This window comes from Mesitornis unicolor, unplaced genomic scaffold (genome assembly GCF_000695765.1).
Source record: "Mesitornis unicolor isolate BGI_N332 unplaced genomic scaffold, ASM69576v1 scaffold6249, whole genome shotgun sequence".
Taxonomy (NCBI): Eukaryota; Metazoa; Chordata; class Aves; order Mesitornithiformes; family Mesitornithidae; genus Mesitornis; species Mesitornis unicolor.
The window spans coordinates 862-13,459 of record NW_010205137.1 but is presented as its reverse complement, the minus strand read 5'-3'; the positions used below and the strand labels follow the sequence as shown (position 1 = coordinate 13,459).

Below are 12,598 nucleotides of genomic sequence, written 5' to 3'. Positions count from 1 at the left end.
GTAGATGTACAAACTTACCGTTTCACCCTTTTTATACTACCATGAAACAACTCTCTCATTCTTTCTTCTACCTTGTTTAGAAGCTGAAAAAAACAGCAAACAAGAGAGGTAGAATTTATAGCTCATCATTTAATGTAAAGTATCTGTTAAATTACACTACTTGGAAGGCAATAAAAAGTAGCACCTGCACTGAAAGGCTTTGAAATGTAACATTAGAAGCCTATGACTAACTAGCTGGTTGTCTTAGCCTCATTACTAGCAAGAATGTGCATATTGTAGCAGCTGTCATCACTATGCTTAGCTGTCCTCCAGGATAACACAGCCAAACCTTTCAGGCACAGCCAAAGAGGGAAGATGAGAACCTTGTAAGGTTTCATTCCCACCAATGCAGTGGCCTATTACCCTGCAATATCCAGTTTCTGGACCCTCTATATTGGGGAAGATGATATTTTTTTTCTCACTGAGGAAGAAGTTTGAGTATAGAGGTTCCCCATCTCTCAAATTAGAGAACAAAAAAAAAGTCATACACTAATACATCAGCTTGTGGGCTGAGCATGACTCAGGGTATCTGAAGATACCAGAGCCCTAACCAAGGCTCCTATGTCTTTACAACTTCTAGAGCAAAGAACATGAGGGCCCAGGACATGCAAAAAAGAGAGTGTGTGTGTTACACAAATGTTTTTATGTGTTTATATATGCTTCCATTGCAGTTCGTTAAGCATCACTTATACCTGATCAACTTCCTCTCTTCCTTTCGTGTGGTCGTTGTAGCTCTGCAGATCCACCAACACTAATCCATGAGGGTGAATCCTCAAATTGGCAAAACTACAAAATAAAGAGACAGTATTGACAATTTTTTAAATAAAAAATCAGTGTGAGTGAGGAAAAAAAAGTCTGAAATGAGTTATATTAAGTTCAGAACACAGGTTTCTTTTTCCAGCCTTCTGTAACTGGTGGCAGTGGCAGCTCCTCTGCAAGTCACTAAGCAGCAAAATCGCAAGAGCACGCCAGTCACTACATAGCTAACAAAATCAGCAGGCACCAAGGCAGTGAAACACGGTATTTAAACCAGAACAACTATGCCTACTAGTCTCAGCTCTTTACATAAGGCCTGCTTCAACATGTGTGTTGTGTTGATTTTGTTTCTTAGTTGAAATCAAGCCTCAAGAAACCAACTGGACGCTTTTCTTCCCCTATATCTTCCTTCTCACTGAATAAAAATCTGTAAGCAAGAAACAGTAAGTGTCCTGAAACAAACTACAGCTTTGACTGGCAAAGAAATTACAGCAGCAAACTCTCATCAATCAAAACAGATGCAAAATAAACAAAATTCCTATTGTATATTGGTTTTATTACAGGAGTATTTAAAGACTGTGCTAGGTATTGGGTGGACAAATAGAGGACCTTCAAGAACTTGCAACAAACAAAACAAGATAAGGACTATGAGGAAGGACACAAGAAAATAAAAACAGTAGCAGAGGCTACTTTCCATACTGGGGAGGGGAGAAGACAAAAAGAAACAGACTACAAGGGGAGTACATAAAGGAAGGGAGGAAAAGCGTACACCAAAAGAAGAGGGCAGAGGAGGGGATGGGAACAGAAACAGCTGAGCAAAGAAAGAAGGTTATTCAGGGATGGAAGTTCATTGGAACAACACAGAGACACTACAGGTACAGCTGTATACAGTTCTCTGAATGCCCCTTTCTCTGCTTGTCTACTCTTACCACCTCACTCAGCCTCAAAGGCAAAGCACGAACCAACTCACTGAGACAAAAAGTTAAGGTGGCCTCTCATTTCCCCACCACTCCCACCTTTTTTCATCCTTTCCAGAGCTCCTTTCCTAAACTGTCAGCCCCAATATGAACACCACCTCTCCTGCGGTGCTGGAACTTCAGGCAGCAAACACCCTTAGCTGCAGTCACCAGTGTCAGCCACTGCTCTTCAAAACATGAGCATGGGAAGTCTTGGTCTTCCCTTCAGAAGGAACGGCGTTTCTATACAAAACGAATACATTCATAGTTTTCCTCCCTCCCAAGTACCTGCAGACCGTCAGTCTTTGAGACCCTCCCTGCACTTCAGCGGTTACCCACTAGGTGTCCTCCCGACAGGAGTTTTTGATCAGGGAGCAGCAAACTGCCGTACTGCCAATGGGCATGAAGAGAAACCACAGAATAGCCGTGAAAAATGCATTTCCCTCCGCACGAGGAAATGACTCCTGCATAAAATAAACCACACTATTTTACCCTGATTAAAGGATGAACGGAAAATAGTCAAGGAGTAAACAAAGATACTTTTTTATCTTTTTTTTTTCCCCTTTTTAACTCCCTGATAGAAAGCTACCACTTAAAGAGACCATGCTCATGAGCAAATTAGAAGAACAAGAGTGTTTTCAGTATTCACGACATTTCTGAGACAGCTTTTTGTTTCTCCCATACAAGCTACACAAGAAAGTGTTTCAGGAGAACCAGCAAACTCATTCTACTGTACCCCTGCCAAAACCAAGCAAAGCAGAGGAAGATACTCTGAACTTCAGCAGGTAAACGTTGTACCTGCACATTTTAAGATGCTGCATGCACTCACCAATGACTGACACAGTTCAGTACTTTTGATACGTGGGCCACTTCAAACTTTGCATAGAGACCACTACATCTTAAAGCTGAAGCTGATGTATCACTAAGTATCACATCAGTATCACTAAGACACAAGTAGGGCCATTGAACAATTTAAAAAAATAAATAAATAAAAAAGAGGGCTGGACACACACAGTTCTCCTCCCCACCCCCCAAGTCTCTATGGGGCTTCAGATTTTTAAAACATTTCTCTCAGTGATCTTGCAATCCCTTGGACCAAAGGGGCTCAAATAAGGTGCAACCACTCTCCTAGAGTCTCTTGGTACTCCGCATAGAAGAGCGAGCTACTGCAAAAGACTGCTCTGGAGAAAACCCTCCCAGAATCCTGTTTATATGATTTTCATGTCAGGAGAGGTTTATCTTGTAGTGTGCTGAACATGAGAGGCAAAAAATAACAAACAGCTTTATTGCAAGACTCCAGAAGATAATTGTTTTTATTTTTTTTAAAGGAGAGAAAGATACAAGAGCAGAGCTTGCCAGACAGAAGCACTGGTCACTCCAGCAGGTTTTAGATGCAACCATGCCTGGAGAAGAGAAGGTTCTGGGGAGACCTTATTGCAGCCTTCCAGTACCTGAAGGGGGCCTACAGGAAATCTGGGGAGGGACTTTTTACAAGGGCAGGTAGTGATACAATGAGGGGTGATGGCTTTAAACTGGAAGAGGGTAGATTTAGACTAGATATTAGGAAGAAATCTTTACTGTCAGAGTGGTGAGACACTGGCACAGGTTGCCCAGGGAAGCTGTGGATGCCCCCTCCCTGGAGGTGTTCAAGGCCAGGTTGGACAGGGCTTTGGGCAGCCTGGGCTGGTGGGAGGTGTCTCTGCCCATGGCAGGGGGTTGGACTGGATGAGCTTTAAGGTCCCTTCCCAAACCATTCTGTGATTCTATGATTCACAGTGAAAAGGGACATTTCTGGTGAAGTCCACAGACCTGCTCCAGGCCTGCAGAGCTGTAGCATTACAGATAGAAATAAGTATCTGTAGTTCACCAAACAGCACTCATATTACATGCTCTAAGATCTGGCACAGCACCAGAAATATCTGCACTGTTATAAAAACTTTTCATCAGTTTATTCCTGTAGTCCAAGGGTTGCTATTGACACAAATAAGCAACAGACTGATTGTACCATGATTTGAGTTTCCTTTTAAAATTCCTTTCCTTCAAGAATGACGCAGCTGTCACAAGATTTAACAGCTGACATTGTCTTCACTTCCCCTACAACTGCATGAAATACTCCCCCAGTAGGGGATGTCATTGCCTTTGCTTTGGGGACTTTTTTGGGTGAGAGGCAAGGAGAGGTAGAGGAGGGTTGCTCACTCCAACCACACAACTTCAAAGTTATCATGATAGGTTAGCATTAGAATACAGAGATTAATACTGCAGAGATTAATACTTTTTGTCAAATTGTTACCTCTATCAGAATAGCAGGGTCCTGACAGCTGGAGCGAGATGGAGGAGAGAGATGAAAGGCAGGCACCAGGCTGAAGCAGTGTAGCGAGATGAAAATTGAAGTTCTGAGTGTCTGGCTGATAGTCTCAGCAAGTTAATTTATGGTAAACAACCTTGAATAGAATTTAAAATTCTCAAAGAAACCAATGCAGATCCAGGTTGGTTATATCTTGGTTAAAAGTCACCTGGTTGGAAATGAATACCCCAAAAATAAGCTAAAATGCCTGTAAAGATTTAAATGCACAGCAAGAAGTGTACATTTTAAAAAGTGATCAGTCTAGCAGCGTTAAGGCAATAGCAGCAGGCCAAGGCTGAACTAACAAAAGACTTACTAGCTTCGATCAGCACAGAGCAAAGGCTATGCTGGCTTTTGTTACTTTTCACTTGTCTCCTTGGCAGAATGCACACAAATGCAGGTTTTCAGCAGCAGCAGCTCATTTAGTATTTGGAGGAAAGTTTTTAAGAACCCTGATAATACAGTTCCTGTTTTCTACATATGAAAATACAGCAAAGATTACTTTACAATTTAAATAACGGAAAAAAACCTGTGAAAAATAGTTTTCTTCAAAAGTCTCCACCTCCTGCATCTTGTCTTACTGAAAAATTTTGTTTGTTTTCAAAATAAAACACCTGCCACAACTTCAGTGTGTGCTCACACTTATGAGAAGAAAAACTCGGTAAGGAGGGATCCTCTCCTTTCCATGAGGCAACAAAATCCGCATGAGATAAGCAGCTCCCACATCAACAAGCCTCCACTTGTTGCTGCACCAGCATACCTGCCATATTATCTAGGGCAGTACTCAAGCTTTTTGTGCAAATGTTTTTGTGTCTCAACCACAGAAACAATTCTATTGAGTGCAGCATCTTGTCTTGAGTGCTGTCTCGTGCCACCTCAACAACGGGGAACTTCAGATGTTAAGAAATCAATCCCAATTGCACAAACCAAAAAGTAACTGTTTGAAACCAAGAATGGTTTTGGATTTTCTCTTTACTTAAAAAGAGCAAGAAGTAGGGAGATCCAAACGTTCTAAGCCAAAATGTTTATCCTACCCTCAGTTACTTGTACTGAGGCGTAAGAAACATTGTGATCCTATGTATTTAAGAAAGGACTGTGCCCCTGCCACAAAATAAACTGGGTAGACAGACAGGTCAAACCCCTCTTTACACATCGAAGCTTTTATCTGCTGACAAACTAACTTTGAGGCACTACAAAAAGCAGAATAGCTCAAGTATTTGAAAAATAGCTTGCCAATTAAAGCATCATCTATCAATTTACTCAAAATAATGGAGGAAATGAAAACCTGCTTAAAATAGGAAACCCCGAAATAAAATAAAAAAATCGTCAGGATTTTGTTTTAATAAAGGATTTTTTTTTAAGTGCTCCTAATCTTAATTACAAACTACTTGAGGGACCTTAAGGAATTTAGGAACCACACAAATCTAGCACTCCTGTGAACAGCGAAGTCAAATGACAGTAGGATTACATTTTTTAAAATGATAATTCAGACACAGACCAAAAGCTAAAAATGGATGTGTGTATACAGGAGGTCAAAGCCCTTCTCGAAAACAGTCTTCTACCACAGAAACTGTGACTCTAAGTTTCAGGTTTTGTATGTTTTAAAAGAACTTTAAGGTGTAACATGACAAAAGGGGGAACATGGATGCACAAGGGTCAGGAAAACTCCTGGTAGCTGTACACAGTACATAAGAGAACACTACTTGCTCGCACGCAGCAATGCTATCAAAATACAGAAATAGTTCAGAAGACACTCCATTTCTATATATTACCTTTAATGATTTTTCTCCTTATGCTAGATTTAACAGCTTTCTTAATTTGTTAAAATATGCTGGGCTCTACAATTCTGTAGATTAAATGAGATAAAGACTTCATGTTCCTAACCTTTCTTTTTTTAAAAACTGCCCAGTATAAGCTACTGAGCGACACTTCAGTAAAACGATGCTGCTTAAGGTGACTCGGAAAACATTCTGGGCATGACCTGAAAAAAACACAGCTCAGGAAAACAAGACTGCTGAGCCCCCAAAACTCAGCAGAGCTCCTCTCCTGCATGTGCCACTGCTCCCCCACTGAGCGTTTGGGCAAGGGGGCTGGCAAAGCAGGGAGAAGCATCTCCATCCCCACCAGGACAGATAGGAACTTGGGTGGCTCAAGTGAGCCATTTCCTGCAGCCATGTGTTGACAACCCCATTAATAAATGTTTTCAGCTGAACTTCCCTCAATTAGGCCCTTTGTCAGAATCAATCGCACAGCAAATGGACCAGGTAGAGCTGCCACACGTGACTTTTGCTTGCTTAACTTCGGACAAAGGAGGATGGAGATCTGTTGCTTTGGTAATGACAACAGGAAAGCCCGACTTAAACCCCAAATCAGCTCCGATTCGTTTAACAACTGCATCCCACCGCGGGGCTGCTCACACGGTACCTTTGTCACAGACAGTACTGTCAAAGGCAGCGCCCACAATTCAACAAGCTGGGTAGCATGAGGCACCCCGCAGGCTGGAGGGGTTATCGCTGCAGACTTTGGAGCCTGGACACTGTTTAGCAACATATCGCTATCTCATCTCAAACATTTTTTCCTGGGATTAGCACCCAGCGCGTTACAGCAGCTGCGGAGCTTTGACTTGCAATGGCTCAGTCACCCCTGGCTGCTTAAAAATGTGTTTGTATGCACATACTCACAAAACCCCTACTCACACTCAGCATCTTTCATCCTGGGGAACTTTTCTGTCAGTAATACAGCCAACCTTATAGGAAACTGCTTGTCATGTACCTATCTTCCACCACAGTTTTGGTTTTTTTTTGCTTTTTACAAGCTACTTCATCTCCAGAAGTATACTGTTTTGCAGGGAAGGAAGAAGGCTCATTTCTTCCTAGCCGTGTCAGACACTTTGTTTCAATTAGCATAAACATTTTATTACTCAAGATGCAGACATAAAATTGCTGGTAATAAAATAAAGCCTACTTAATATCAAATCCTCTGCATGTTCACCAGTTCATCCATACCACTCACAAGATGTTGGTTTTGCAGGTTTTTAATTGTCTAGTCTATTGTTTTTAAAAGCATTTCGGTTCACTGAAACTATATCAACTGGCATTAACAGAAGTACACTGTTTAAGGCTGCCTTAAAATAAAAAGTATATGCAGTTTGTTTAAGTTATCTGAAAACTCAAGAAAACAAAACTGCTGAGGTCCCAAAAGTCATAGGAAGTTCTCCTGCACGTGCCAGTGTTCTCCAATGCAGTGGGGGATTTTTCTGGTGGTTTATGTTTGGGTTTTTTGTTTGTTGGTCTTGGTTTGTTGTTTTGGTGGTTTTTCCAATGGGGCTGGTAAAGCACAAAATATAGTACTTTGACACCACTACAGCTCAAGTGAGTAATTTCAGGGAAGATAAATCTAGTATGCACTGGAGTTCAGACAGCAATGAATATACCAAGAAAAAGCAATAACCATTCTTTATTAGTTTATATTTAACAGCGCACCAGAAAAAACAGCCACTAGCAAAGTGAACAATCTCCTCAATATTCAGCACTTCTGTGCATTCTTGTTCTTCATTCTTCACTTTTGAGGCTGTATCACAAACTTCAATTCCTTATTATGTTTAAGTTGCTCACTTGGATAGCCCCTCTTAGAAGCTCAACTATTTCCAGACCTATATTATAGCAGAACTTTGAGAACTCACTCCATAAGGGTTAACAGTCTTCATTAGCAAATGTAATTTTGAAGTGTGAACACTTGCACACAATTTAACATTAAGCTGAATACAGTAATTTGATATTAAAACAAGCTCAACTGAAAACTTTGACAGTTAACCACATTTCTGCTGGGGAGTCCATTCAAAGTTGAATAAGTGATGCAGACAGTAAAGCCTGGTACACACAGGGAAAACAAATAAAAAAGGCAAGGTTACAGCTCCTGCATATTTACAGGGAGAAGGGGAGATCATCAAATGGATAGTAATAGAGCAAGTCAATCAGCCTATGCAAATTAGGAAAGGCAAAAAATGGTCAGGCAGGCCACATCCATGCTTATGCCACTTCGCCCAAGCTCTCCCTGTGGCCCCAGGACAGTGAGGTTTCTCCCTCAACCCACCAACTGTCACATCAAAGTATCTGGAGTGACACAAGGGCTCTGCTACAGTCACCAAGGAAGCATTTTACATCATCAACCTGACCATATGCACTGCATGCCCTGAAGCAAGGCATGAGGGTCACATGTGAGAAAAGTAAGGCTACTTGACTATGTGTTACAACTGCAGAAGCAGCCCAAACTGCGCAGCCTCACTGACACTGCCTTTTGGGAGAGGGCTCTGAAACAAACCAACTCAAGACCCTGCCAGGTGACAAACTGTTGGTGTAGCCCTGAAGAAGAAATCCATGAAGCAAGTCAGCAGTCTGCAGCAGTGCAGAAGTCTGAGTGCTTGTCCTTGCTCTCCAGCTCTTTTACTCAGCACAGTAAACAGTGGCAAAAGCTGGACATGAGCCACCAATGTGCATGTGCAGCCCAGAAGGCCAACTGCATCCTGGGCTGCATCAATAGAAGTGTGGCCAGCAGATCCAGGGAGGTGATTGTGCCCTGGTGAGACCTCACTTGGAGTACTGCATCCAGCTTTGGAGTCCCCAACACAAAAAGGACATTGAAGTGCTGGAGCACATACAGAGGAGGGCCATAAAGATGATCAAAGGGCTGGAGCACCTCTCCTGCAAAGACAGGCTGAAAGAGTTGGGGTTATTCAGCCTGGAGACAAGAAGGCTCCAGGGGGACCTTATGGCGACCTTCCAATACCTGAAAGGTGCCCATAAGAAATCTGGGGAAAAGCTGTTCACTAGGGCATGCAGTGATAGGACAAGGGTTAATGGTTTTAAACTAGAGAAGGGTAGATTTAGGTTGGCTATTAGGAAAAAGTTCTTCAATATAAGGGTGATGATCAGTGGAACTGGTTGCGCAGAGAGGTGGTGCAGGCCCCACCCCTGGAGATATTCAAGGTCAGGCTTGATGAGGCTCTGAGCAACCTGATCTGGTAACATTGTCCCTGCTCACTGCAGGGGGGTTGGACCAGATGATCTTTAAAGGACCCTTCCAACCCAATACATTCTATGATTTTAAGAGTTACCTGCAACCAAGATCCAGCATAACAGACCCTCCCGTTCTGCCCTGAAGGCAGGCCACTAGGCCCACCTCCCACTCTTCATCTTCCCACAGCAGTAACAACGCTGAACTATTCATCTGGTGCAAAAGCTTAAGTTTTATTTAGCACCATAGTGAAAACTTAGATGATTCCAAGAGCCATGCTGCTGAAAAGCACCATATCAACAGCAAAACACACAAGGAAGAACCCATTTAGAAATCAGTATGAATGCTCAGCAAATGCTGAAGCTTGTTTATTACGTGTGGCATTCAGGGAACAGCATGCTGCTCACCCCACATCCCCCTCACTGTGCTATCTACCTGATGACAGTTCTGAAAAGCATCGGAAAACCTCACTGGAAGTACACTTTATTTATTTATAGTTCTCCAATATACTGAATTCTCAAGCTTACACTCAGAGCAACAAGGATATCCCCACAGAGGCTTTGTATTACCATAGAAACTGGCAATTTGTCCTACTTCGTGTTACCATGAGTGCACTGAACACTCAGTGCACAGGTTTGTCTTTCCCATGAATTCTTCCCCTATTCCCCTATACAGACATGTCAGCTTTCACATCCTCTTTTACTCCTTCAAACTCTAGCACTTGAGGAAGATAGTGGAATTTGCAGCAACAAGAATTTTCAGTTGACAGTATAGTAAGAGAAATCCAGTTAGATACTTCAAACTTTTATAAGGACCTTCCTCTGAGATGGTCCTAAACACCAGTTCAGGTATGTCCTGGAAAAAAATCATACACGAGAAAACTATTTTCTAGAAAGTTCCTGGAACGCATCAATAGACAGGTAATTTAACTCTGGAAACTGCTCCTTTAGAAGAGACTGTCTTCTTAAGAGGAAGCATCAGATGAGATTGCAGAGAGGAAAGTCAGTTTGAGAACTCACACCTCATGTCACTTTCAGACTCAACGAAACAGGAGAGCAAAATGAGATCATTTAATCAAAGAAAACCAACCCTTAAATCTTTATAAAGTCCTTTTTACTTTTAGATATTTTACCTTTTAATTGTTCCGTTTGTATATCTTTGATATTCTCTTTTTATGAGAAATAAATACAAGATTAGCCCAATACAGAGGAAGCATAGCACCAGAGTAGTAAATGACCAACTTGGCTATTTTTTTCACTGACCTCAGAAACAAAAGGTTATTCAGAACTAGAATACTGATCAAATTATTCAGGAAGAATATAAAAGGACATGTAACTAAAGACACAATGATGGCACAAAAATGAGACAACTAACAGGTTTTTCTAGCCACATCAAAGATAAAAAAAACCAAATAACTTTGATCAGAAAAAGCCAGCGTCATATTTCAAAGCTAACTGAAATATGCTAAGAACTTCACAGAGCATGAATGGGAAAGATACAAACACAGGACTAGACACATGCCAGCTTATTTGTTATTTTAAGTTAAGTCCCAAATTTACCAGAGTCACTGGTCATATGTATATAGCTGTGCATACAAGCGCATTCACACACAGTAAACACAGACACACGCTAGTCTAGGATCCTATTTTCCTTCTAGAGATATTTGTGCTCTCTTGTTACAGAGAGAACTTAAAAATCCTTAGGCAATTCTCATATGTTAGGAGTGTGGCCAAATGAGCTCCTCCTGGATGTCCCGTTAGGTAGAAGACAGCCAACAAATTAAAGCTTAATTAGCTTAATTCCAATCCTCAAGAACACCAAAGTAAGAGATTTCAAGAAGAAAAAAAGCAGCCACTGCCACAGAGAATGTCAAGAACAAATAACTGAGTAACTGGAAACAAATGACATGTAATAACCTTATGGTAGTTACTAATAAATAAGCCAGATAAATGTATACTGTAATTAACTAACCCTGACACTGAAGCAGCTTCAGGAAAGAAAGTGAATGTATTTTTGCTTACAGTTTATCCCAGCAGATTCTGCTTATGCGAGTGTCACTAATGACACCAACCACCTTTGTCACGCTGTCATTTCAGTAGCTGCTTGAGAATTTGAGCCATATAAAGTGTTTAAAAGCACACAGAAGAAGACAGAAAGTTTTCATCATTCACATGCTAAAGTTAGACTTGAACATATTTAGACATATTCAGTTGTCAGAATTACAAATAAAATTTAACTGACTCAAACTGTCCAGCACTTGGAAGGACTGGCCCTGAGATCAAGACACCAAATGATGTTACCGCATCAACACAGCCCAGATTGACCAATTCAACTGTTCTGATAGCCAAACTGCAATATGACACAGACAAGATTATCAATGTATTCTGCTTTATTAGTTGCTTCATACACATGGCTGTTTAAAGAATAGTTTGCCCTGCCAGCACACCAGAAAGAGATCTAATACAAGGAGAAATAAATACCTATAAGGGAGGACCAGAAGGGACATCATCTATATGAAGAGAAAGAAAATCCACTCACCTGCCATTTTTTTTGATGTAGGTTGCTAAATAACCATGGTCTTCCCAGTTATGAACTGTTTCTGTCATTCCCTGCTCCTGAAAAATGGGCTGTAGAGCTTTAAGAACGGCATTGCAATCAGCTGTGAGATTAAGAGAGAAAAAATAAATCAGTAAGGCTTTTCCACTCAAGTCAGTTCACCTTTTCTTTTTTTTAAAGGCTGCAGTTTTTGCCAGCAGCTTGAAGCACTTCTCCTTGGAGTTCCATCTCAACAATAGCTGTCATGCATCTTGACCCCTCCACCTCCAGAGATACTTCTCAGTGCACAGAGATACAAACAAACCATTTTCTTTTAAATCAAGTCTTTACCATTGAGCAATGGAGTTTATCTATAATGGATATAATAAGAGTACTTTTATTATGGTTATTATTGATCATGTACTGTAGCACAGTCCAGGCAAGTCCTTACTCATGCAATTACTTTTTAAAATAGCTCCAAAACACACAAACAACAATCCCAGAGAGAAACCACAGCACTGAAAAGAATGAGTATTTTCCCTGTCTTGTAGTTCAGCATTTTTTCAAAGGCACTGAAAATTAGGGCAAACTATCCTAACCACTCTCCCCTACAGAAACACCCTTTTTCTACCATCCAGGACAGAGCAGGCCTCCAACTGAGATCTTCATGATGCTATGAAAGAGACCTCTCACTCTGGAGAGTGCACAAAAATTTGCTTTGAAATAACTAAAGAAGTTACTCTGGTAATTACCTTCAAAAACAAACTGATTATTTGTCCATAAAGCATTTTGTCAGTCAGAATGTGCTAATTACGGAAGCCTCAGGTTTGTTGCACGCATTGGTTCTGTGGTGTTTTTAAACTAATCTTCATTACAACTATTTTAGTTATCTAATCTAACAAATGTCCCAAAACCAAAACCTGAAGTACAGCCTGCAGACACAGCCAGCGATACT

The 12,598-nt window shown here is 41.1% G+C and overlaps 1 protein-coding gene across 1 annotated transcript in view; it reads right to left on the bottom strand.

Annotated features, from left to right (window-relative positions):
* The window catches only part of SMS (spermine synthase), a 32,442-nt gene extending 20,668 nt beyond the window's left edge, over positions 1 to 11,774 (bottom strand). The window contains exons 1-3 of the mRNA XM_010191274.1: positions 11,647 to 11,774; positions 732 to 825; positions 19 to 83 (exon numbers count right to left, since the gene is read on the bottom strand). Coding sequence (XP_010189576.1) covers positions 19 to 83; positions 732 to 825; positions 11,647 to 11,714 — 227 coding nt within the window. The 5' untranslated portion in view covers positions 11,715 to 11,774. The remainder of the gene's footprint in view (positions 1 to 18; positions 84 to 731; positions 826 to 11,646) is intronic.
* Between the last annotated feature and the right edge of the window lie 824 nt (positions 11,775 to 12,598).